At 48.0% G+C, this 25,662-nt stretch overlaps 1 protein-coding gene and 1 long non-coding RNA gene across 2 annotated transcripts; one reads left to right on the forward strand and one right to left on the reverse strand.

Annotated features, from left to right (window-relative positions):
* The first annotated feature begins 1,528 nt into the window (after nucleotides 1–1,528).
* On the forward strand, nucleotides 1,529–5,879 carry LOC113461373. The gene is made up of 2 exons (XR_003383605.2): nucleotides 1,529–2,361; nucleotides 2,486–5,879. It is a non-coding gene; the product is annotated as an uncharacterized LOC113461373 (long non-coding RNA).
* Nucleotides 5,755–6,672, reverse strand: LOC103697685 (protein SRC1). The gene is made up of 2 exons (XM_008779593.4): nucleotides 6,305–6,672; nucleotides 5,755–5,955 (listed from the first exon to the last, which is right to left on the reverse strand). The coding sequence occupies exon 1, from the start codon at nucleotides 6,597–6,599 to the stop codon at nucleotides 6,321–6,323; it is 279 nt and encodes a 92-aa protein (XP_008777815.1). The 5' UTR covers nucleotides 6,600–6,672; the 3' UTR covers nucleotides 5,755–5,955; nucleotides 6,305–6,320.
* Nucleotides 6,673–25,662: the final 18,990 nt, after the last annotated feature.

Below are 25,662 nucleotides of genomic sequence, written 5' to 3' on the forward strand. Positions count from 1 at the left end.
AAACCTATGCCTATAATGAACTTTGGATCCAAACAATAATCAGGATTCGGGTGGGGCTATTTTTGGTTTTTACTTAAATTGAGATGGGAGGAAAAGTTACGAGCATGAAGCCCTGGGTTGTGCTGATGGAGATGTCGGAAGAGAGACTATCATTCAACTCTGACCGAGTGTTTGTTGCTTCCACACCCACCAATATCATCCATCATTGCATCCATTCTGAGAGGAAGAAAAAAAAAAAAAAAGAAAAAAAAGGAAAAAAAAGGACAACTTCAAGGCGGCCTTGAAGGATGCGGCGCCCCCATGTTGTCATGCATTCATCCATGCGGTGATACATCAGAGCATGTATCCTTGACGCATGCCCTGCAATCACCATTGTGCCCGCAAATGGTGATGAGAGAAACGCATCCAGTTAAAGGGAAAGGAAAATAAAAGTAATCTCAAACTAAGATGATTAAATGAGAAAAAATAAATATAAGTTTATGAACTAAAGACGCAACTGTATGTTTGTAGCATGCCTCGCAATCATCATCCGCACAATGGTTGTGCTCGCAAAGGGTGATGTGGTAAACCTATTCCTTCCTTGAAAGAGGAAAGAATAGGTAATTAGAATGTATGTATGTTACTACAAGAAAATTTATTGACTTGGAAATGAATTTTGGATATATGAAGCCAAACTCCAGGAATGAAGTCATTTGACAAAATTATAGAAGTAATTTTAGAAGGAGAAGAATCTCGCCAGGCATATGTGGTTTGAACCCATTCCAAATTTATAAAATCATGTACAAAGCATGCATCTCACTCTAATAATTAGTGTATATAATGGGACATACTATAAAGGCGATAGCATGAAGCCCAACGCCTCTTTTCACAAAAATGAAAAAAAATACAACCATGGTTTTTTTTGGCTTTTTAATATATATATATATATATATTAATCTGATCAAGTCAGTGTCTCTCCCACCATGTTTTAGGCCCTACTTTATTCCCTCCTTTAGCAAAAGGAATTATAATGCCTATATTGCATCCATTTCATCACTACATTGCCATCCCTCGCTGATACATGCTGAAAAGATCAAAAACTAAAACTCTAATGTGCCGAGGGAATAGAAATTTATATGCCCCTAGTTAGAGCGCTGCATTACTTATGCTTCAAAAAAAATTATATATTTATCTAGTAAGCCATGCTTATTGCATATTTACTCTAAAGGTAATTATCTATAAATATACTTCTAAATTTATGGATGCCCCTCCCATTAAAGTTTTGCCTTAAAATGTTAATAAATAACCATCTTAATACTGCTTGGGGATATTGTGACTTTTAGCCGAGAAGCAGTTTTAACGAAAGCTATGTTCTGAGGTCAAAAGCTATTTCGGGGTAAAATATTTTTTTGCTACTAACAGTTTGGCTGTCAAGATCTAGAAGCTGATATGAAGCTGTAAAAGTGATTTGTTACATGTTTGGTTGGCAAACCAAAAAAGGCTTTTGAATTACAAAATGACCAAAAAGGATAACGCCTAAAAGAATTATAAATTTTTTTAGATATAAGACATATGAGTACCATGATGTAAATAAATTTAATAAAAAATCATGTAATACAATTTCTTTTTGCATAGAACTCATGTGAAACATCACTAAGGAACTTTAACAAAAAAAAACAAAAAAAAATCACTAAGGATAAAACTTAATGGATGACAATGAAGAACAATCCCATCCTTGTAGCATAAATAAGGCACATTCTGCAATGAAAGCGAGAAAAAAAAATCAACAATGTAGCACATTGGATTGCAACTCAAAATTATCTTGTGGAAGGCCAACTTACGATCAAAATAGATGCAATATGAGTTGCTGTCGCTTGAGCAGGCATCTTAATTTAAAAAAAGGCAACTCCCTTCCCCTCTCCTCCCATGTCAAGCTCGAGTCCCTCCTCTCCACTTTCTTTGATGTCGCTGCCAGCCTTGCCATCCCCATGAGGCCTACGCCTGCCTCCACCATCTCAAACTTCACCATAGTAAGCCTCTGTTCTTCCACCTTTCCCTTCTCTTGTTGCCCTCTCCACTGTTGCCTCTTCTAGGAGGCTCACGGCCACCTTCTTCTCCTTGGACTTCACCGTACTACCCTTGTCTTTCACTTCCCCCTCCTCCTCCTCCTTCGCCAACCACCAATGCCTATCACTCTTCCCCTCGTCTTCACCTTTTCCACCCATCTCAAATGACTATATCATTGCCTGCTCCATCCAGCCCTATAGGCACCGAGGTCCACAACTAGGCCCCCGCAGCCGGTAGTTTTCATGCGGCCGTGTCATCCAAAAAACCTTCATCTCCATGCTCCTTGAGTGCTCGGACGTGGAACTTGCTCGTAAGGTATTTTGATGGAATGTTTGTTAGAAACATCCCTCTATTTTTTTTTTTTTTTTGGTAAATAGCATCCCTCCAAACACAATAAGTGAACTTCCTTATAAGTCAATAACTATAATTTAAGTTGCAGTGTGACTTGAGTTGTAGTGCAACTTCAACTACAAGAATCCGAATAGCTCCGAAGAGTAGTTCACCACTCTACATCTTGACCGTGATGGTGCCTTCTCTCACCTCAAAGCATCACTATGCTGCAAAGAATATGCTTTTAGAGACTCACATCGGGGTGGATATGTTGACCCCACCAAGGATATTTTGCTACCCTCGATATATGTGCCATCTTCTATGGTTTAACAATGATTATAGTGGCATTGTCAATCAAGACAACATCCAAATGGAGATGATCATTGATGCAGGAGCATAATCCAAGCTTTTGTGGCATGTCAAGATGAAGATGTCAGCATATCAGGGGTAACTTAGAATCTAATTCTGAAGCTATTTACGTATAATTAGCAAGCATGCCATACACCATTGAAAAGCTCTATCTCTAGTTTCCAACGCACCTGACCTCGTGCCATTTGAAGATTTCTAGAAAAAGTTATGGTATTTTTACTACAGGATGTTAGGACTGGCAGCATGCAGCGAATTTCAAAGTGCATTTACTTTGGTTCTTTTTCCAGCACATATTTTCATTTTTCTAAGTATCTTTTTATATTTCTAAATATTAGAACATGAATTAACGTGTTTCAGCAATGTTCTATCTTCCCTATACTTGGAGGGATGTTCCAAGATAGCTTATAAAAAAAATAGTACATGAATGAAGAAAGGAGAGTTGTTGATTGAGAAAAACTTTTCTTGCAAGTTTTTCTTGCTTTAGGAGTTGAGTGGCATCCTTCTGCCAATCAAGCATGTGGCTTGGTCACGTCGAGTGGCCTCCGCTACCCCTGGTTGAGTGGCATCCCAGAACTATCCTTCTTCCCTTGGTTGAATCCTTTTCGGGTTTGGCCAAGCCTTAAGGGTCTCGACCTGCATCAAATTGGTATCAGAGCAAGTTTTCCTATCGTGGTGATCAGTTTTCTCTATTGGGCTCCATTATTTCGAATTTGCTCTATCTCCTTTATATCTCCGGGTCCTTTACAATGCCTTCACGATGTCAAACGAATATGGAACGTGATAATGTACAAGCTGAACTTGCTGTATTACGAGATCTAATCAAGCACTTACAGACATGGTAAATAAACTTTGTCAACGGTTTCAAGCTTCACCAACTCGAAGCTATAGGAGTCAAGAAAGTGAACACAATATCTTCTTCAATGACAACAGCCATAATGACCGTTCATCTTCTTTCAGTTCTGTTCCAGAACCTAGTGTCACTGATCAATGGTCCATGGAACGTTTGGCCCATACATTAGAAAATACTGATCGAAGCATCCAAGTTCATATGCAAGACTTTGATGGCAAACTTAATGCTGATGAATATTGTGATTGGATGGCATCCTTAGAAGCTTTCTTTGATTGGAAAGATCTCACAGATGAAAGAAAGGTACAGATCGTTGCTACAAAGTTGAAAGGTCATGCTCTAATCTGGTAGCAACAATATCAGCGTAGTAGAGATCGAAGATGAATTCCAAGAGTCAATACCTGGGCTGAGATGAAGTTGAAGTTTGATGAGAATTTCTTTCCTTGGATTATTCTCAAACCCTCTACCAAAAGTTCCATCAATTGCATCAACGTGTAGAGCAATCTGTTGGTGATTATACAGAGCAATTTTACAAACTTATGAGTCATATGAACTTGCAAGAATCAGATGATCAACTGGTGGCAAGATATTTGAGTAGACTGAAATATAGCCTCAAATGCGAGCTTATGATGCATTCATTTCATTCTTTTGAGGAAGCATATCAAAAGGCATTGAAGGTCGAAGAGAAAATGAAATGGAGTTCATACCGAAAGGTTGAAAGTTCAAAAATGGTGAAGGAGAAGGGTAAGAAGTTGGCTCCTATCTCTGGAAAAACCAGCCCAATAGCAAGGTGGAGGAAGTAAGGAGCGTGGGAAGTTTCATTCATCTTCCAATAGATGTTTCCGATGTGGTGAAGTTGGGCATAGATCCTTTGAATGTCCAAAAAAGAAAGCTGAACTGCATCTCTTGGAAGATGAAGATGAAGAGCCAATTTATGATGAGGAACCTGAGGCTAATCTTGATGAAGAATATTGTGAAGGTGATTGTGATGCGGAAAGCCTTGTAATCCGATGAGTGTTGATTACTCAAGAAGATGATAGATGGTTGAGGCATAACATTTTCAGAACCTATTGTCTTTCCTATGGAAAGAAGTGCAACTTAATGATTGACTCGGAAAGTTGTGAGAACATGGTGTCAAAAATAATGGTAGAAAAGCTAAAACTTTCTTGTGAACCCCACCCAAAGCCTTACAAAGTCTCTTGGTTCAAAAGGGTGGAGAAATCATGGTGACTCAAAGGTGCAAGGTAAAGTTTTCCATTGGCAAGTATGAAGATGAGATTTATTTTGATGTGCTGCCCATGAATGCCTGTTATTTGCTTCTTGGCAGACCATGACAATTTGATAGGAGTGCTCATCATAATGGAAGGAAGAACACTTACACTATTTTCCACAATGGAATGAAGTATGTACTGACCCCTATGAAGGACATTCCAGATAGTGTGTCTTCTTCAAACCAGATTAGTTTATTATCTTCCAGATGAAGTTGAAGGCTTGCCGGACAGATTCAAAGGCCTAACTCCTGATGAACTTCCTGTTGATGAACTTCCTGTTGATTTACTACCACTTCGAGACATTCAGCACTAGATTGATTTCGTTCCAGATATTATTCTTTCTAATTTGCCTCATTATAGAATGTTTCCTAGTAAACATGCTGAGTTACACAGACAAATAATTGATTTATTGAAAAAGGAGTTGATTAGAGAATCTCTTAGTTCTTGTGTTGTTCCTGCCTTAAGAAGGATAAAACATGAAAAATGTGTTGATGGTAGAGCTATAAACAATATCACAATCAAATATAGGTTTCCATACCTAAACTTATATGCTTGATGAGTTGGCTGGTGCAAAATTGTTTTCTATCAAATCAATCACTAAATATGAGATGCGAGCTATATTGATTAATGGTGATTCAAGCTGATCTTTTGGAATTTATGCTGAATTCTTTCCTATATAAATTATGAAACATAATGCGAAAACCAAGGGTTTGAGGCTTAGGAACGGATGCCTCTGCTACATATATGACAAATCGGAGTACAAGAGGAGAACGAATTAGGGGATGCTGAAACCCACGGAATCCTCGTTGTTAATTTTTTTTTTTTCAAAGAATTATAATATTCTCTGTTCCGTCTTGATTAATAGCGTATAGAGACAGATTGAAGGGAGGATTTGATAAAAGGAACTTTATTATTATTACCCATCTACAATTACAAGAGGAAAGCACTTAAAAGCGAAAGATAGAGACAGATTTAAGGGAGGATTTCATAAAGGAACTTTATTATTATTACCCAACGACAATTACAGGAGGAAAGCACTTAAAAGCGAAAGCAGGACACCTCCCCATCCCACACTGAGCTATAGCATTCCACCTGCAACAAAGATTAGAATAACAAAAGAAAGGATGAGGAACAGCTACGGATAACTTCATCTAATCCACGCACTGATCTATCTACTCATTCAAAAGAAGCACAAAAGGAAAAATAAATTAACTCGGTTACTTTAAAAACTAAGAAGGTAACAAAAAGAAAAGAAAACTCATAATAATGTTCATCAAATGAAACCTTAAAGAAGAGAAAACGGGAAAAGATATGAGGGAAAAAACAAAATAAAACAAATCAGTTCCATCCAAAAATAAAAAAAGAAAAGATCAGAAATCAAAGAAAGTCTATAGTTTTGACGTACTGAAATTAAACAGAGGAAAAGGGGAAATAATCATACTTTATAATATGCGGATCTAGTCGCTGTCGCTGCTGCTGCTGTGGCCGTCGTGGCCCTCGCCGTGCTTCTTCTTCTCCTTCTTCTTTTTCTCTTTCTTCTGGCCGTGCCCATCTCCACCGTGGATCTTCTCCTTGATCTTTTCCACGATGCCCTCCTTGTGCCCTTCCTCCTTCTTGTGGTGCTCCTCCTTGTGGTGTTTCTCCTCCTCCTTGCTGTGCGCTCCTCCCATCTCCTCCTTCTTGTGCGCTCCTCCCATGTGGAGCTTCTCCTCGACCTTGTGGATTATCCCCGACATTTTCTCTCACTCCCTTTCTCTCTCTTCTTGCAACGGGTACGGGGTACAGCAATGATCTCCTGCCCTGGTGCCTCAATTTATAAGCAAAGGCGTCCCTCGCTAAAACCGTTACGGGCAACGGCCGTTATGTAATCATATGAAACCAAGTGACTTAACGAGGGGTAGTCATTATTTAGAAATAAATCAGTAATTCCGGCCTTTTCTATGCTAATATTTAAATCTTAAAATATTGTGACATATGTAACAGAAATATTTTCTTTTTAGTTTTAATAGTATTAATTTTCTTTGTTTTGGATATTTTGCCTCTAGCCATCCAATATTAGAACGGCAAACTCATTGGGTCAACTCATGATTTGACTCAGCCCTGACTCGATTAGATCCAACTCCATCATATTTGAAAACTCGTGAGTTCGGTCGGATTCAAAAGTTGGATCCAATCTAAATTCCAAGTTGCGCAGGAATCTTCTATGTTTTAACTTGAGTAAACCTTAATATCATTCGAATCTATTCTCGGCCAACAAAAGGTGGATTTAATATGATCTGAACATAATTTGATCCAACTCAAAAGAAAACTAAATACTTAAATTGCAAATTCAAGCTGAGTCAGTCCTGGCCTGAACCCATATATTTCGAGTTAGATCCGAGTCAGCCCTATAAAAATAACTAACCTCTTAACTCGTGCCCCTTCTACTATTTCTCCTCTAGAAACCAAGTTTGTTAAGTGGTGTAAACAATAATATAAAATCTAATAAGGGCGGATTCAAGCCTGCCACATTACTTCGCTTACCAAGGAAACTGGCATATTTAAAAAGTTTTCCACAATATCTTGGTCTCTCTTACGGTAGTTTGGACAGCTTGTTATGGCAACTTGGGTGGCATAGAATTATTAACCCCTAGTCTTGTGCATGAATTATGCTCTTTTGTTAGCATTATGATAAGGGCTGCCCTATGGATGACATTCAATTAAATGCCCATATGGTTTATCCCTCAAATTTAAAGCAAGATCCTGTTGATAATGCCTCTAACAATTAGTTTATTCCAACAAGATTATAACTTATTTTCCTACTTTACCCCTCCCAAAATCTATTATTGGCGAAGGAACCTCTTCTCCTTTTTCTTCAACCTGAAATTAACCCCGCCTTATGAATTCCATGTGGCACACACCTCTCATCTATTTCTAATGCACCCATACCTTTCCTCTCCATTGTGAAAAGAAATTAAAAAAAAGAAAAGGAAGAAAGAAAGGAGAGTACCCTGCCCAACGAGGAGAGAGGTGCTCGTAAGGGTAAAGTCCAGAAAAAATTATAATTTTATTAAGATAAATTAGTTGTTAGAGATATTATTAACGGGATGTTATCTGAAACTTGAGAGGACAGAGGAGGCATGACTACCGGGACCTTATCTTGGAAAAATATATGGTTATCATGGCCGCGTGGTTTTGCAGCAACGTGATGGTTTATCCGAATGGGGCGGTCTTGTCGGTGGGGCACGCGAATCAAAGAGGTGCTCGGCCCCGGAATTGCAGGGCGCAATACGAAAGGGTGCAGACGCAGATGCTGCGGATCCGAATGGATCCACTATGGAGCACGCTTGTTAGCGGGGATATAAATGGCCCATTCAAAGATGGACGGTCATTGGAACAAATGCCATAACATACATGATACATATTATTCATCATCTCCATCTGAAGATGTGATGGTGCCACGCGCGCACAGCAGAGAATCTAAGTTTGCGAAACGACACCGACATGAGGGGTGGTTCTATATACACCCCCCCTATTGCTCAGGACACCCCCCAAAAATTAAAAAAAAATTAAATACTCTCTACACCCCCCCCCCCCCCCCCCCCCCATTTGCTAAGGACACTCCTAAAAAAATTAAAAATTCCTAAATTACCCCCCACCCTCCCCACCCCCTCACCTAAATTGCTCTCTACACCCCCCAAACCACCCCCCCCCACCCCGCTCTTCCCCTCCAAAACACCCGCCGGCTTCTCCCTTCCGCCCAAAAAACCTCGCCTCAAGCACCTCGCCGGCGGCCAAACCCCCTCCGTCTCCCTTTGAACTGTTCCGCCCAAAGCACCTCGGCAACGCCCAAAACCCCCCCGTTCCCCCTTCTCCCTCTCGTCGCCGGCATTCTCCCGATCTCCGACCACCTCGCCGGCTTCTCCCGGAACCACCTCCCCGGCCATCTCCCGAGCAACGAGCACCTCGCCGGCGCCTCCACGACCACCTCGAGGTAGCTCCCCCCCCCCCCCGCCGGCATTTTTTTTTCACGGTTCGTGCTCCGTTCGGCACTGGATCGCCGAACAAAAGGCTTCTATTCGGCTGAACAGTGCCGAACAGAAGCCTTCTGTTCGGCAACCCTCAACCGAACAGAAGCCTTCTGTTCGGCTGCACAGTGCCGAACAGAAGGCTTCTGTCCGGTACTGTGCAGCCGAACAGAAGGGTTCTGTCCGGCTCTGTGCAGCCGAACAGAAGCCTTCTGTTCGGCACTGTGCAGCCGAACAGAAGGCTTCTGGTGCCAAATCGCGTGCCGTGCTGAATTTTGTGCCGAACAGATCCTCTCATTTATGTATGCAATTGAATTATTTTCTTTGATATAGCCTAACATTGAATTTCTATATTTTCAGACATGGATCCCGGTCCCTTCAGAGTTAGACCTACGGCGTCAGCTAGGAGACGTCGTGCTAGAATTGCTTCTCCCGAGCCTGCTCATATGCCATCGCCCTCTCCTGAGTCAGAGCATGATGATATGCCCGCTAGGGGCGAAGACGATGAGTCCGTTGGACCATGTCCAGGAGGTCCAGAGGATGAGTCCGTCCTGATCAGTTTCAGGACGCATATAGCAGTTTCCATCTGGAGGCAACAGGTATTGTTTATTTGTTATAGCATTATATTTTGTTTATTGATGTTTTATAAAGTAGTAGTAATTATACATTTATATTACAGGAACGGGCTCCACTAAAGTGCATGAACCATACTGCCAAGGTTGGTGAATGGAAGTGGTGGTCTTCAAACCAACCAAATACCAGGTTCAAAGCACTATTGAGGCAGTCGGGCCTCATAGAGTTAGTACAGTGCTCTTATCGATTCACCGATAAGATTCTGATTTCGGGCTTCGTAGAGAGATGGCAGCCCGAGACGAACACCTTCCATATACCATTTGGCGAGATCACTATCACGTTGGATGATGTATCCGCCATTTTAGGGATTCCTGTCGCAGGTGCCTCAGTAGCAGTTTCTCCTGAGAGGATGAGTGATCGGGATGCTGAGGAGCTACTTGTGGAGTTGTTGGGGGTGTCAGCTGGAGACGCGCGTCAGGAGGTACTGTCATCGCGCGGTCAGTCTGTGAGGATGGAGTGGCTGAGGACTCAGTTTCACTCTGTATCTGATAGAGACGGCCAGCAGAGGATAGAGTGTGCAGCACGAGCCTATTTGTTATTTTTGTTAGGCTGCACACTCTTTGCTGATAAGAGTGGGACCAGGGTGCCTATAGCGTATCTGTGTTTACTGCGGGATCTGGATAGGGTGAGCACATATGCCTGGGGTACAGCTGCCTTAGCATATTTGTATCGGCAGTTGGGGATTGCGTCGAGGTCATCAGTGAGACAGATCAGTGGTTATATGACGCTTCTGCAGGCATGGATTTATGAGCATTTTCCAGCACTCAGTCCTCACCCGTCGCTTGAGTATACTGATGCCAGTCCCCGCGTGCACCGCTGGATGCCCGGTACTCCATCCCGTACCACGATGGACCATTTAGTGGTTCTACGTGAGTCATTGGACCTTTTGAGCATCGATGAGGTACGTATCATATTACCATTTGCTTGTGTTTGTCAGTACTTTTAATATGCGATATAGTATAAAACTGAAATGGACCTTTTGTTTTGCAGGTTATTTGGGATCCCCATCATCGGCTTCGGGGAGATCGCCCATATGTTGATATCGCATTTTTTTAGTGGCTCCATCAAGTGCCTTGATATCGTAGAACCCTATCATCCAGAAAGGGTTCTTAGACAGTTTGGTCGTATTCAGACCATCCCTCGAGCGCCACTAGCCCCTACGCGAGCCAACAGAGGTTCCACAGCAGGCTCGTACCGGATACATTACTCCTATATGGATCAGCTTTGGGAGCGGTGGGAGGACCACGTGCTGAGCCAGGCGAGCAGGAGCCACCCAGTTACCCGGCCATCAGACAGCGTACCGGGATACATGGAGTGGTATCTCCGTATCACGCACGTTGCAGTTCAGCCTCCTCATCTGCGCTCGAGTACTCATTCTGGAGATAGGGGAGGTCATGATGATGCTGACATGCACCGGCGGCGTATTGCAGATGCACTCGGTATCAGTACCGACATTGTACGGATGGGTCCCTCAGAGGCTACGTCACTAGGTGCCGGGCACCTATTTCATGCTATTTGTCAGATGCATCAGTTACTTCTGGGTGATGAGCCTGGCCCGAGTACAGCACCCTCTCATTCGGATCCAGCACCCTCTCATTCGGACGTACAGCAGTACACGCGTCGACGACGGCGTCATAGGGATTGATGATGGAGCCTTTATTTTGATATTAATGAAAAATATATATTTTTGGTACATTTACGTGTAATTTTTGTAAAGCCTGGCCCGTTCTATTTTACACAAATATAACAGTGCACATAACAATCAATCTAACAATGCGAAGACAGATATTTTTTGATTTATATTGATGATGGAGTTTCACAGTACATGACTCTAAGAGCCCAAAAAAATTTACAACTTTCAAAAATTGTACATATATAAACAATCAATCTAACTCTACTGTCTCGCTAATTATAACATTAGGTGAGATGCTCTCTTTAAACTGTTGAATCCGGGCTTCATATGAATTTTCCCATCCGGTAGCACAAGGAAGATGATATTTTCGCCAGTTGGTCGCTACTGGCGGAACGGGATGTCCCGGTAACAAGAACACCTTCAAAATTAGAAATAAGAAAATATTAATAGCTACAAAATTATAAATAAGCAAAATTAAATAAGCAAAATTAAATATTCGCAAGTGTTGTGAAGGTAGTACCTCAACAAAATGATTTCCATTTACGAATCCGATAGCGATATCTTTGCGGGATAGAAGAGGTACTGGCACAGAACGGAGAGGTAGGAAGGTCAGACATTGTTGCAACGAGAGATGGTATAGGACAACATTATAGCAGGATGCTATAAGATGACCCATGTCCGGCATAGTCATCCATCTGTCATATGGTGGACAATCATCATAATATGATAATGCATGAGTGATCTCAGCAATCGTCCCTTCCACACCATATAATGTGCGATAGTGGTCCGAATGACATTGCAACTCTTGCAATAAATCCTTCCTAACACGCACCCAGTCATCTTCTCCAAATCCCAGTAAGTCAGCTATTGCCCTAAATCCGCAATTCCCATCAGCTTTTACATCCTTGATATGCTAGATGTATGGTCTCAAGGCAGAAGGAATAGCATCAATATAGATAATGGGCGTATGTGACTGGGCTCTAGTACGAAAAACCTGCAAATAATATCAAATGATAGAAAATATGTAACAATGGCAGAAATATCCAAATAGTTATCCGTCTCAGCACATCCCGTACCGGCACGGCACGGCACGTCCCGACATGTCCCGTATCGGCACATCTCGGCACGGCACGTACCGACATGTCCCGTATCGGCACATCTCGGCACGGCACATCCCGTATCGGCACATCTCGGCACGGCACGTCCCGAAATGTCCCGTATCGGCACATCTCGGCACGGCACGTCCCGACATGTCCCGTATCGGCACATCTCGGCACGGCACGTCCCGACATGTCCCGTATCGGCACATCACATACCGGCACGGCACAGACCGTCCCGTAGACGTTGTGATACCTATTGTAAGGAAATAAATATTTGGTACTTACCTTTTGCTTGGGCCGCCTCTTTTGAATCTGAGTAGATGGATTGCGGATGGTAACTTTCTCAACACCAGGTGAATAACTATCCTGTCCAGATAGAACCAACTCAAACGCAGACGGGTCACGTCGAGTAGACGTATCAACCTTCATTGAAGCGCGCCCACGTGAACCGGTCTTCCGTTTTGCAGGCTCTAAAAGAGGTGTACTATCTGAACTTGCAATCTCTCGTAACTTCTTGATCATCTGCAATTGAGAAGCCCCATCTAACTTCTTGAATCGTAGCGCAATCAAATCTAACTCTGCATCACAACTCAACTGAATTGGCTGCACGGGTAGGCAGAATATCAAGTTTCCTCCAATGAGGATCTATGCAGTCGAGAGGAATGGGCCGACCTTCCACCCTGTACCGCGCAATCTGGTGAGCACATGGTATACCATGTGTGCGTCGAATAGCGCACCCACAATTTGAATCATCAAACCCAACTGAATTGGCTCGTTTCGATTGGGCGAGGACATGATTTAACGCACTTATAGATATGAAACCTCGCAACTCTTTGAATTCAGCTGGCTTGAAGTTGTGCTGCACTACCAATAAACTCTTCTCCAATGAGGCTTTAACGGAGCTGTGCTGCAACTCAATCAATCCATGTATTCTAGTCCAAGATGACTCGAAACTTCCTTGGCTTGATCCAAGCTGCTTTTTGAGCTTTGCATGTGCACTCTCGACCCTAGTAAACAAATGAAAGTTAGATATAACAATTGAGGCAAATTAAAATTAAATGAGTCTTTATTTGTGATCCCTATTTGTCGTCACATTTCCGTAGTGCCTGCATGTATCCGTCCACGCCGCAACAAATCTTTCCTTGTATTTGCTCAGCCAAGTATCTGACACATACTGTAGTGCATCTGGATAGGTACCGAACTCTCTCTGCAGTGCACTCCAGCGATCATTATACTCGTCTTCCGTGGAGGACAGCACTAGTACATTCCAACTCATAATAAATTTATCCCATTTCTCCTTCAATTCGAAAATTTTTTTGCACTTGGCCAAAACATTCCTACTAATATGCCATCTACATAATAAATGTCTAGCAGTAGGAAATACTCTATGAATTGCATTCATCAAAGCCAAGTCTCTATCTGTAACAATCAACTCAGGCAAAACATCATCAGCTATGACACTGCGCAATCTCTCTAATGCCCAAATATAGCTTTCTTCCCGCTCAGAATTTAAGTATACAAAAGCAATTGAAAATGTCATGTCAGTAGATGTCACCCCCACAATCTCTAAGAGCGGAAGACGATACCTATTCGTCTTGTACGTGCAATCCATTATCAACACACGGGGAAATGCACGGAACAAATCAATGCTGCCAGGGTGTGCCCAAAATAAGTCATGCACAACATCCGTATTAGTACAATTCCTATGCCACTCAATATATTTAGCCTCTGATAATTTACCTAATAGATGTTGCATTTCAGATCTCCCGGCTTTCTCTACAACCTTAAACCGTTGACGTACATTGTAGATAGTCTTGATAGTCGTAACATTGAGGGCATCTCTTTCCTTCAATGTGGATAATATGTCCTTTGGACGAACCAAACTCTTCGACATATCCACTAACAATTCCGTCTCCTGCTCAGATAATCTCCCTGCATATGAGTGCCCCTCCAGATTCTCTGCAGCGGGATGATTGTGCACTCCACATACGACCAGTAATATCCAATCATCCGCAGTATCCAATTTCTTTCCTCTTAATGCAAAAGGGCATCCACACTTCTTTGTCCCACAGGCAGTCTTTATTCGCTTTTCTTTTTTGGTTCGGTACGTCCCACCCCTCTCACAACCTAACGTAATTCTGGATTTCCTAGAAATGGTACCTGCATCGGATGATTTGATTACAACAACAAAACCATTTCGCCTCCCAGCTTCACGACACCAATTACACAAGTCCTCTTTACTCTTGAAGATCTATACATTAAACAATTTATGTAAGTACACAGTTGTAAAAATAGCTCGCTAAACTAATACAAAATTGCACAATACATTATAATACCTCGTAAGTTGTAAATTCGCTTGTGTAATCCAGTACAAATTCTGATCCAATTATACTCGATTCGGTTGTAGCATAGCCCTACATATAAAATAATTTATCACCAAGAATTAATGAATCAGAGGATCTGTTCGGCACAAAATTCAGCACGGCACGCGATTTGGCACCAGAAGCCTTCTGTTCGGCTGCACAGTGCCGAACAGAAGGCTTCTGTTCGGCTGCACAGAGCCGAACAGAAGCCTTCTGTTCGGCACTGTGCAGCCGAACAGAAGGCTTCTGTTCGGTTGAGGGTTGCCGAACAGAAGGCTTCTGTTCGGCACTGTTCAGCCGAACAGAAGCCTTTTGTTCGGCGATCCAGTGCCGAACGGAGCACGAACCGTGAAAAAAAAAAATTTCGAAACAAGGTGGAACACGTACCTTTGCGGCCGATTCTTCGTCCCAAATCACTAGTTGCTTGTCCATGCTTCGAATGGGGCTTAAATCTCCTTCAAAGATCGCCTAAACGATGTAAATGGATCGAGGAGTTTAAAGGGGGGTTTGAGGGGTGTTTTTTTTTTTCTTTTCAAAACGAAACGGAGGAGGAGGAAGGGGGGTGTACTAAGAAAATTTCAAGGGCAATATGGTAATTACACTAAAGGTTAGTTTGGGTATTTTTTTTTTGGTTTTTGGGGGGTGTCCTTAGCAATAGGGGGGGTGTATATAGAACCACCCCGACATGAGTCTAAGTTGATGACTTATTTCTCAAGTTTACCCTTCCAACTTGCGCCTTATTTTCGTCGCGTGAGGCATGAGCGAGTGGCCGCGAGTGCTGTACCAGATTTTTTTCACCGCACCAACAGAAAGATTGGTGCCACGCGTCTAACCGGAGAACGATTGACAGCGATGTGGTTTGGAGGCGGTGCCCCGTGATTGAAGACAGCTGGCTGCACCTATCCATCCCATTAGGGACTGACACGCCCACCCCACCAGGGACTGACAGACCACGTTGCAGGGGTATCAGACATCCTGGTTCCCACGGTAGCCCTGGAGAGAAAAATGGTGGCGCTGAATTGCTGCCACGCGCGAGGGATTGAGAGAAGTGTATGCTTCAAAAAAAAAAGTAACAGCCGAGTTTGGATGACGAAAGATCGCGCTATCAACGATTAAGAATTGCGAATGGAGAGTAGTTCAATTTATAATATTGTTCAATTTATAATAGGTCAGATTTAAACATAAAAAATATTAAATTTTATATACACTTGGACCGAAGCCCGATTAAAAATGAATAAAGTTTAAGCTCGAGGGCAGGCCCATGATCAGGTATTAATTTATGTGCCCCGAAATCGACTATAGTCGATATGGCAGATCGATCTATAGAAGCTCGTCATATAGCCATAAGCCGATAAATAAAAGCCTGTCATATGCCTCGCCACAATCATGAATAGTTTCTTTAATTGTACGATATGCGAGTGCTTCGAATGGACGAGATTGTTGCGGACTCTATCCCGCCACACTGTCGAGGAGCCATCCATGGAGAGACCGCAACATAACATAGGCCAAAGCTCGGGCCAAACCCACTGATTGGAGAGTCCACCAAGCAGTGGCCAAAGCACCGAGCGCGCCCAAGTGGCCAAGCCATGGCCAAAGTCCTGTGCCCGCACATGCCAGGACAAGCTTTGTTGGGTTTTCTAGTGATGTAGGGGCGCAGCAGAAGTTCGGGATTTCAAAAATTTCTTAATAAAATTTCGTTACATCAAAACCTAATAAGTCAAGATCACCTTAATGATAACAATCAAACAAATAAATATAAATATAGGAATAAAGAAATACCTACAACGCTATATCCAATATACAGAATTTCCACGAGGTGCCCAAGTGTTCACCCTCCAACGTTGATCCATACAGGAACTGGGTTCAAGACTCTAGCTCCAAAGAACTTGATCCTTGATGCTGAATTCTTCCAAAGAACTCTAATAGCTTGCTTTCCTTACTAATTTTTTTCCTCTTTTTAAATCTCCTTCTAAGCTTCTTGTCTTAAATAAGACCTCCTTGTCTTGAGTTAGAACAAACTAGAAAAGAGATTTTAAAAAAAAGAATACTTGTAAGAAAGAAGGATAAGAGAGAGAGTTGGTTTGGAATGCAGATGAATGAAAACTCCGGGAGTGGCGTGGGGATGTATCACCAAAGGATGCATCCCATCCACACGCCTCATCATGGGAAGGCGTGTGATAAGGAGATAAGGGGCGCCAACAAAAAGGGGAGACATATCAGGGAGAGAGCGTATTAGATGAAGAAATGTGATAAGGAGATAAGGATGAGAAAGGGCACCACATCCTTATCACGCTATCATCTCATGCGTATCTTCCTGATCCCTCACACGCCTCAGCCCATTATGTCATCATCTAACGGTGGACACAATGATCTAAGGGCTAAGAGTGAAGGCGCCATCCAATAGATGCTCCACACGCCATCCATTGGTTATCTCATCATCCAACGGTTGATGATGATCCAAGGGTTAAAATTCAAGGCGCCTCACCTCAATCCCATTATGTCTTCATCCAACGGCTGATGAAGATCTAATGGTTATGAGTGAAGGCCCTATCTAACCCAATCCAATTGGGTTCAAACCAACTCACCATCATGTCTTCATCCAACGGTTGATGAAGATCTAATAGTCAAAAATGAATGAGTCATCAAACCTAATCCAATTAGATTCAAACCAAGCCAATTAGGTGTCAATTCTTGGCCAACCCAAACCAGAAAATGATCTAATCAAATTAGATTAATCCAAATCAAGAATCAGATTTGAATCCAATTCAAATCAAGAGTTAGGGTTTGCAATACGTGCTAGCATGTTCATCTTGCAAACATGATCTAATTTAATTAGATCCTCGATCAATTCTCTTGTGTATAACCCATTGGGTTTCATACCTAGCCAGCAGTAGGTGCGGGTGCAAGTTGACCTAACTTGATTAGAATGTTAGAAGTATGCCCTAGAAGCCAATTTGGCTAACGCATTATTTTGTTCTGGGACATAAAATTGTACTTGACCTAATTATGAATTTATTAAGTTGGGCATTCTTATTATTCATGTTCTTATGTGTTCATGAATCGTCCAAGGAATTAATAAGATGATGACGCATGTTACGGGGGAACTCAGCCACCATGCCCCACGTGACCGGCACGCGCGCCCTAGAAGACTACAGCTGTCCCTTGATCCAGTAACCCGACCCCGAGTCGGATATCTTCGGCCTCGCAGCCCGACCCCGAGTCGGCTGCCCCTTGATCCAGCAGTCCGACCCCGAGTCGGATATCTTCGGCTTCGCAGCCCGACCCCGAGTCGGCTGCCCCTTGATCCAGCAATCCGACCCCGAGTCGGCAATCTCTCGACAACGACAGGCTGTTCCCCTGAAGCACGCCGCGACCCTCTGCTCCACTACTCCCTGCAACGGTCGTATCCGGCGCTGCTCCACGATCTCCTGTAACAGCCGTACAAAGCGGAGCTCCACTACGCCCTGTCATGGCCGTACCCAGCGCTACCCCACGACGCCCTGTAACGGCCATGTCAGTGGCAACTCCATCGTGCCACACGATGACCAACCCCCCAGAAGGACCCCCCAGCCTGGTATATATGCGGCTGGGGGGAGAAGGGGGGAGGTAAGCAAGAACTTCCAGTGCATACTCTTACTTGCGACTATTATCTCTCCTTCTCCTCCAATCTCCTCTGACTTGATCGTCGGAGGGCCCCCACTACCCCAGTGGTGGTGCGAGGCTTCCTTGCAGGTTCCCCGGTGGAAGGTGGAGCGCAATCAACACCAACCAAGGCAACTCAGACGGAATCCCGTTCACACCGCTGTGCCAATCGTTCTCGGTTTGGACCACCAGCAACAGTTGGCGCTAGAGGAAGGGCCCGAATCTCAGAGCGATCGTAATGGCACAGCGAGGTGGTCGTGGAGCTTCCAATGCCTCCGGTCGCGGGGCCTCTCGCGCCTCCGGCCGGGAGGCCGCTGCGTCTCCAACACATTCTCAGCAACACTCCACCGTTCCACCCCCCATTCAGTCGAAGCCGCTCAGTTCGACCAGTTAGCCCAGCAGGTTCGCACCCTCGCGGAGGCAGTGCAGAACCTGCAGGGTGTGATGTCTCGGGCGCCGCAGCGGGCCCAGGAGCCGCTGATCCCTGAGCGCTCACCTGTCCTCCTCAACCCGCGCTCCTTCCTCTCCCATGGGGAGGAGCGCCGGCGCGAGGAAGATTCTCGAGCACGGTCCATTCTGCCGGGACCTTCCCATCGGAGCTGCGCGGGGTACGAGAGGCGGGCCCGGGCGCGTTCCCAGACCCCCCAGTCCTCAAGGAACCCGCGCTCCAGTCGGTCCCCCTCTCGGTGCTCCTTGTCTCCCACCCATCGGTCGCGCTCCCTGGACCGGCGGGTGGACGATCTCCACCGACAACTCCAGGTCCTGAAGGGCCACTCCAAAGATCCCTTCGCCGACTTGGAGATCTCCTCCCAGCCGGCGCTTGCCTCGAGGATCCTGCGGACCCCGAATCCGCCGGGGTTTAAAATGCCGGCGATCGAGCCCTATGACGGGGCGGCGGACCCGCGGGATCACGTCGAGAGTTTCAGGACCCTTATGCTCCTCCACGGAGCATCAGATCCTCTCCTCTGCAAGGCTTTCCCGGCGACCCTCCGTGGCCCGGCAAGGGCGTGGTTCGCCGGCTTGGAGGCTAACTCGATCCAGTCCTTCGACCAGTTTACTCGCCTCTTCATCACCCATTTCGCCGTCAGTAGCCGGCGGCGACTGGTCTCCGACTCCCTCTTTGATGTCCGGCAAAACGAGGGAGAAAGCTTGCGGGATTATCTTACCCGCTTCAACAAGGCTACGCTGGAAGTCCGGAACCTGAGCCAGGAGGTGGCTCTTTCAGCCCTGAAGCGTGGCTTCCGAAAGGGCAGACTCACCTTCTCCCTGGACAAACGCCTGCCGCGGAGCTTCCCGGAGCTGTTGTCCCGGGCGAACCAGTATGCGGACGCCGAGGAGGCGGCCGCCCACCGGAGCAAGGAGGCCGCCGAGATCCCTCCAAAGCTCGGAAAGAAAAGGCGAAAAGAGGCACGCCAGAGGAGGAGCCCGACGCCTCAACGTCGGCGCAGAAGCCTGTCGCCGGCGAGGAACCACGGCGCCCTACGCCCTCGTTCTCCGCCCCGACGTTTCAACCGGTACACTCCTCTCCTGACTCCCCGGGCCCAGATCCTCATGGAAATCAAGGGGCGGGAGGACCTCCCGGTCCCGAGACAGATGAAGAAGATTCCTGGGAGGAGGCCCTCTCGGGCGTACTGTGAGTACCACCGGGACCACGGCCACGACACCGAAGACTGCTTCCAGCTTCGGGACGAGATCGAGGCTCTCATCCGCCGAGGGCGTCTCGGTCGATACGTGAACGACCGACGTCCCCCCGCAGACCCGCGTCCGGCCGACCCGGCCCCTCAGGAGCCTCGGGAGCAGAATCGACCCGTCGCGGGCGTGATCCACACTATCACTGGGGGCTGCCCCCGGCCCGAGAGGAACGCAGGGGGCTCGACTGAAGCGTCAGGGGCAGCCGTCGCAAAGAGGCCGAGGGTCGGTAGTGTAATCACTTTTTGTGATGAAGATGTAAAGGGGGTTCAGACCCCCCACGATGACGCCATGGTGATCTCCCTCACTATGGCAAACTATGATATAAGGCGTGTTCTTGTGGATAGTGGAAGCTCAGCTGATATTTTGTTTTACGAGGCCTTCCAAAAGATGAGCTTGTCCAGACAATTGTTGCACAAAACATCCACCCCCCTCATAGGATTCACTGGTGACGCTATCTCGGCCGAAGGTGTCGTTGAGCTGCCTGTGACTGCGGGCGTTGCACCCGCAGAAGCCACGGTGCGGCTCGGGTTCTTGGTCGTCCGTGTTCCCTCGGCCTACAACGCTATCCTCGGACGACCCGGACTGAACGCCCTTCGCGCGGTGGTCTCTACGTACCACTTGCTCATGCGGTTCCCCACGGCGGCCGGGATTGGAGAGGTCCGAGGTGACCAACCGACCGCAAGGCAATGTTTCCTAGCAACTCTCAAAGGGAAGAAGCCCGTAGAAGCCTTAAGCGTCGAGTCCCTCGACGCCAGAGACGAGGTGGCCTTGCGGCACGGGGAGCCGGCCGAAGGTGTGATCGAAGTTCCCCTCGAGGAAGGTCGCCCGGACCGGACGGTCCGGGTCGGCACCAATCTCGACCCGGGAGCTCGGGCTCGGTTGGTGGAATTCCTCCGAGCCAACGCCGATGTATTTGCCTGGTCGGCGGCCGATGTACCTGGGATCGACCCGGAGGTCATTTCTCACGCCCTCAACGTCGACCCAGCCCACCGACCAGTAAAGCAGAAGAAGAGACACTGTGCCCCGGATCGGATCCGAGTGGTCGACCAGGAGGTAGACAAGCTCTTGGAGGCAGGATTCATAAGGGATGTCAGCTACCCCGAATGGCTGGCAAATGTCGTACTTGTCCGGAAGGCGAGCGGAAAGTGGAGGATGTGCGTCGACTACACCGACCTGAACAAGGCATGCCCCAAGGATAGCTTTCCGCTTCCGCGGATAGACCAACTGGTCGACGCGACTTCCGGATATCAGCTGCTGTCTTTCATGGACGCCTTCTCCGGCTACAACCAGATAATGATGGCTCCACAGGACGAGGAGAAAACTGCCTTTATAACAGACCGGGGGCTGTACTGTTACAAGGTAATGCCCTTCGGTCTGAAGAATGCTGGCGCCACTTACCAGCGCCTCGTCAACAAAATCTTCAAAGAGCAAATCGGCCGGAACATGGAGGTGTACGTGGACGATATACTGGTGAAGAGCCGCCATGCAGACCAGCACATCGCGGATCTGGAGGAGACTTTCGCCACCCTGCGGAAGTTTCGCATGAAGCTGAACCCAGCGAAGTGCGCCTTTGGCGCTTCGGCCGGGAGGTTCCTCGGTTTCATTGTCAACCAGCGGGGGATCGAAGCCAACCCAGACAAAATCAAGGCCATCCAAGATATGTCCCCTCCGACCAAAGTGAAGGAGGTTCAGGAGCTCGCTGGGAGGGTCGCCGCGCTCGGACGATTTGTGGCAAAATCGGCCGAACGCTGCCAACCTTTCTTCAAGGTGTTGAAACGCCCGAAAGACTTCCTCTGGACGGCCGAATGTCAAGCAGCATTCGACCAGCTCAAGGAATACTTGGCGTCTCCTCCCCTGCTGTCCAAGCCGCAAGAAGGGGAGATGCTCTACCTCTATCTGGCGGTCTCCCCAACCGCAGTCAGTGCGGTACTGGTTCGGAAAGAGGCAAAGTTCCAGAAGCCTGTGTACTACATCAGCCGGGTCTTACGGGATGCCGAGACGCGGTATACGAAGGCTGAAAAGATCGCCTTCGCGCTGCTGACCGCGACCAGGAGGCTTCGCCCCTATTTCCAGGCCCATTCTGTCACCCTCTTGACCGATCAACCGCTGCGGCAGATCCTCAGCAATCCTGAGAATGCGGGACGGCTGGTGAAGTGGGCAGTAGAACTTGGTGAGTTCGACATCCGCTACTAGCCCCGACCCGCCATCAAGGCCCAGGCGCTCGCGGATTTCCTCGCTGAGTGCACGGTGCAGGAGGCGGAACCTAGGTCGCCGGAAACACCCAGCCTCGACCTCCCGATTTGGACGCTTCACATCGATGGGTCGTCGAACCCCGAAGGTGGAGGGGCCGGGCTGGTCCTCACCAGCCCTGATGGAGTGATAGCCGAGTATGCCTTGAGGTTCGGATTTTCAGTGACCAACAACGAGGCGGAGTACGAGGCCCTAGTCACGGGACTCAAACTCACCAAGGAGCTCGGCATCCGGCGCCTAAAGGTCTTCACCGACTCCCAGCTGGTGGTCGGGCAGGTCCGTGGGGAGTTCGAAGCCCGGAACCCGACCATGCAGAATTACGTCCGGAAGGTGCAAGCACTCATTCCCGACCTCGGCAGTGTCGACATCCAGCAGGTCCCAAGAAGTGAAAATGCCAGGGCCGACAGGTTGTCCCGCTTAGTGAGCGCAGACGCGCACAACTTGTCGAGGGCGATCTACCTGGAGACCCTGGATGCCCCGAGCATCGGCGAGGCTGGAGCGGTGATGGCGATTGATCTGGAGCCGTCTTGGATGGACCCGCTTGTCGCCTACCTCGCCGAAGGGATCCTCCCTGAAGACGAAGATCAAGCCCGGCGACTTGTTATGAAGTCCGCCCACTACGTACTCCATGAAGGGAGGCTGTATCGGACCTCGTTCACCGCCCCCCTCTTAAAGTGCCTCCGCCCCTCGGAAGCGGCCTACGTCCTCGGCGAAGTCCACGAAGGCGTTTGCGGATCACACTTGGGGGCTAGGTCCTTGGCGCACAAGATCATGAGGCAAGGCTATTATTGGCCTACCTTGTTGGAGGACTCAAAGGATCATGTACGGAAATGCGACGCCTGCCAGCGCCACGCCAACGTCCAGAGAGTCCCTTCTGTCCCCTTGGCACCAATCACTGCACCCTGGCCCTTCGCCCAGTGGGGAATGGATATCCTCGGACCATTCCCCGTCGCTTCAGCTCAGCGGAAATTTTTGATTGTTGCAATCGACTACTTCACCAAGTGGGTGGAGGCAGAGCCGCTGGCCACTATCACGGAGGCGCAAGTCCGGAAGTTCGTGAAGAAGAACATCATTGTCCGATTTGGGGTACCTCGGGTCCTCATCTCGGATAATGGCCGACAGTTCGACAACAAGCATTTCCGTGACTTCTGCGAGGAGTTCGGGATCGAGCATCGGTTCACATCTGTGTCGCATCCCCAAACCAACGGCGAGGCCGAGGTCACAAATCGGACAATCCTCCAAGGAATCAAAGCGCGAATCGGTCGGACGGGGCAAGCTTGGGGCGAAGAACTCGAGAATGTCCTTTGGGCGTATCGGACCACGCATCGGACCCCTACCGGGGAGACGCCTTTCAGCCTAACCTATGGCACGGAAGCCGTTGTCCCCGTGGAGCTCGGACTCCCCTCACCTCGGGTGGCCGCGCACCGACCCGAGGCCAATTCGGAGCAACTCCGAGGGAACCTGGATCTCTTGGAAGAAGCGAGGGAAATGGCGCAGGTTCGGATGGCGATGTATCAGCGGAGGGTGGCCCGATATTACAACTCCAAGGTCCGACCGAAGCTTTTCAGAATTGGAGATCTGGTGCTAAGGCGAGCTAAAGCATCTCAACCTGCGGAAGGTGGGAAGCTAGCGCCAAATTGGGAAGGCCCGTATAGGGTTCGCTGGGTAAACCGACCTGGCTCCTACCAGTTGGAGGCCCTAGATGGTCGAGAAATTCTAAGGAGCTGGAATTCCGCTAACCTGCGGATGTATTACCAGTAGAACGACAATGCCAGAAAGACAGTTCAAAAATGTATAACACTTTTCATTTCAATAATTTCTGGTTACAACGGCGTGCTCGTGTGATTACAAGGAATTCCCAGAGGGGAATTAGGGTGTAAAGAAAGTAAAGAAGAGGTGGAGACTCCGAGGAGCTGAAGATCTGGGATCCCGAAACCTCCATCTGAAGCGGTTGCAATCCCGCCGGAAGTGGGTGCTTCCAACCGGAGGCGCCATCGGCGTCTCACGAAAGAGACGAAGAGCCGGCGCGGATGAAGAAGAAGTGGCCGAAGGAGAAGTCCACACTGCCTCCAACCGGAGACGCCATCCACGCCCCACGAAAAGGACGAGGAGCCGCCGCCGACGAAGCTCCCGCTGCCTCCAGGGGAACGCCACCTCCAAGGGATATTCCGGTCCTCCCCAGTGCTAGGGGAGAGAAGGAATACAAGGGAGAAGAGCATATGGAGGCGCGGTCCCGGATCAGGCGCCTGGTGCGGAGCTCAATCGGGAGGCCGAACTTCAAGGAGGGGAGACGTGATCCCGGATGAAACGCCTAGAGCGGAGTTCCGCCGGGGAGAACCTCCTTGTTGATCCCAGATGAAACGGCTAGTTGGCGGAAGTCGCGAAGGGCGCGCCTCCCGTTCCTTCGGTAGGGGTCTCTCAACCATGCGCTGGAGAGGAGACCCACGATCCATGGCAACCTGAACAGCTCCGGCTTGGCAGGCTCCATCGCACCTGCACCTATATTTATAGCCAAACTGCGGCCCCCCGGTCGTTCCGATGCGGGTGGCTCCAATAAATGCGGGCGCATTGAATCCGGAGCTGATCCGGCTCTCGAGGCGTATCTTCCCGCGATTTTCTAAGCGTCATTCTCCTTAATCGCATTCTTTGTGCAGGACACTCCGGGTGGCCTGTACCCCTAGGTCCACGTATCTCCGCTCGCCCCCAGGCCGCATCCGCCTCGAAGAACGCGCGTATCGCGGCCGCTTAACTGACACTCCTCGCAAGCAGCAACTGGCGATCCGATTTCCCAGGTAACCCCTCAATTAGCATTTAATGCCCATCTGGTGTTCCCCAGGCAACGCTTGGAGAGGAGGAGAAACATGATCGCAGCTGGCCACGGAGAAATCCCGTCGGGCGGCAAGCGACAGGCGCACGACCAGCGAGCGGAATTTCCCGAGGCTCGGCCCTCGGATGCCAGGCTAACCCGATGGTCATCCCGGGAGCAGACTAGCCTGAAGCCCCGACCGGTCGCCTCGGCTTGCGCCAGCCTTGGCCGACCAGCGAGCGGAATTTTCCGAGGCTCGGCCCTCGGATGCCAGGCTAACCCGATGGTCATCCCGGGAGCAGACTAGCCTGAAGCCCCGACCGGTCGCCTCGGCTTGCGCCAGCCTTGGCCGACCAGCGAGCGGAATTTTCCGAGGCTCGGCCCTCGGATGCCAGGCTAACCCGATGGTCATCCCGGGAGCAGACTAGCCTGAAGCCCCGACCGGTCGCCTCGGCTTGCGCCAGCCTTGGCCGACCAACGAGCGGAATTTTCCGAGGCTCGGCCCTCGGATGCCAGGCTAACCCGATGGTCATCCCGGGAGCAGACTAGCCTGAAGCCCCGACCGGTCGCCTCGGCTTGCGCCAGCCTTGGCCGACCAACGAGCGGAATTTCCCGAGGCTCGGCCCTCGGATGCCAGGCTAACCCGATGGTCATCCCGAGAGCAGACTAGCCT

This window comes from Phoenix dactylifera, unplaced genomic scaffold (genome assembly GCF_009389715.1).
Source record: "Phoenix dactylifera cultivar Barhee BC4 unplaced genomic scaffold, palm_55x_up_171113_PBpolish2nd_filt_p 000178F, whole genome shotgun sequence".
Lineage (NCBI taxonomy): Eukaryota > Viridiplantae > Streptophyta > Magnoliopsida > Arecales > Arecaceae > Phoenix > Phoenix dactylifera.

Excerpts from the sequence above, each read along its gene's own strand:
- LOC103697685 (XM_008779593.4), bottom strand. The coding sequence starts at position 6,599 with ATGTCGGGGATAATCCACAAGGTCGAGGAGAAGCTCCACATGGGAGGA.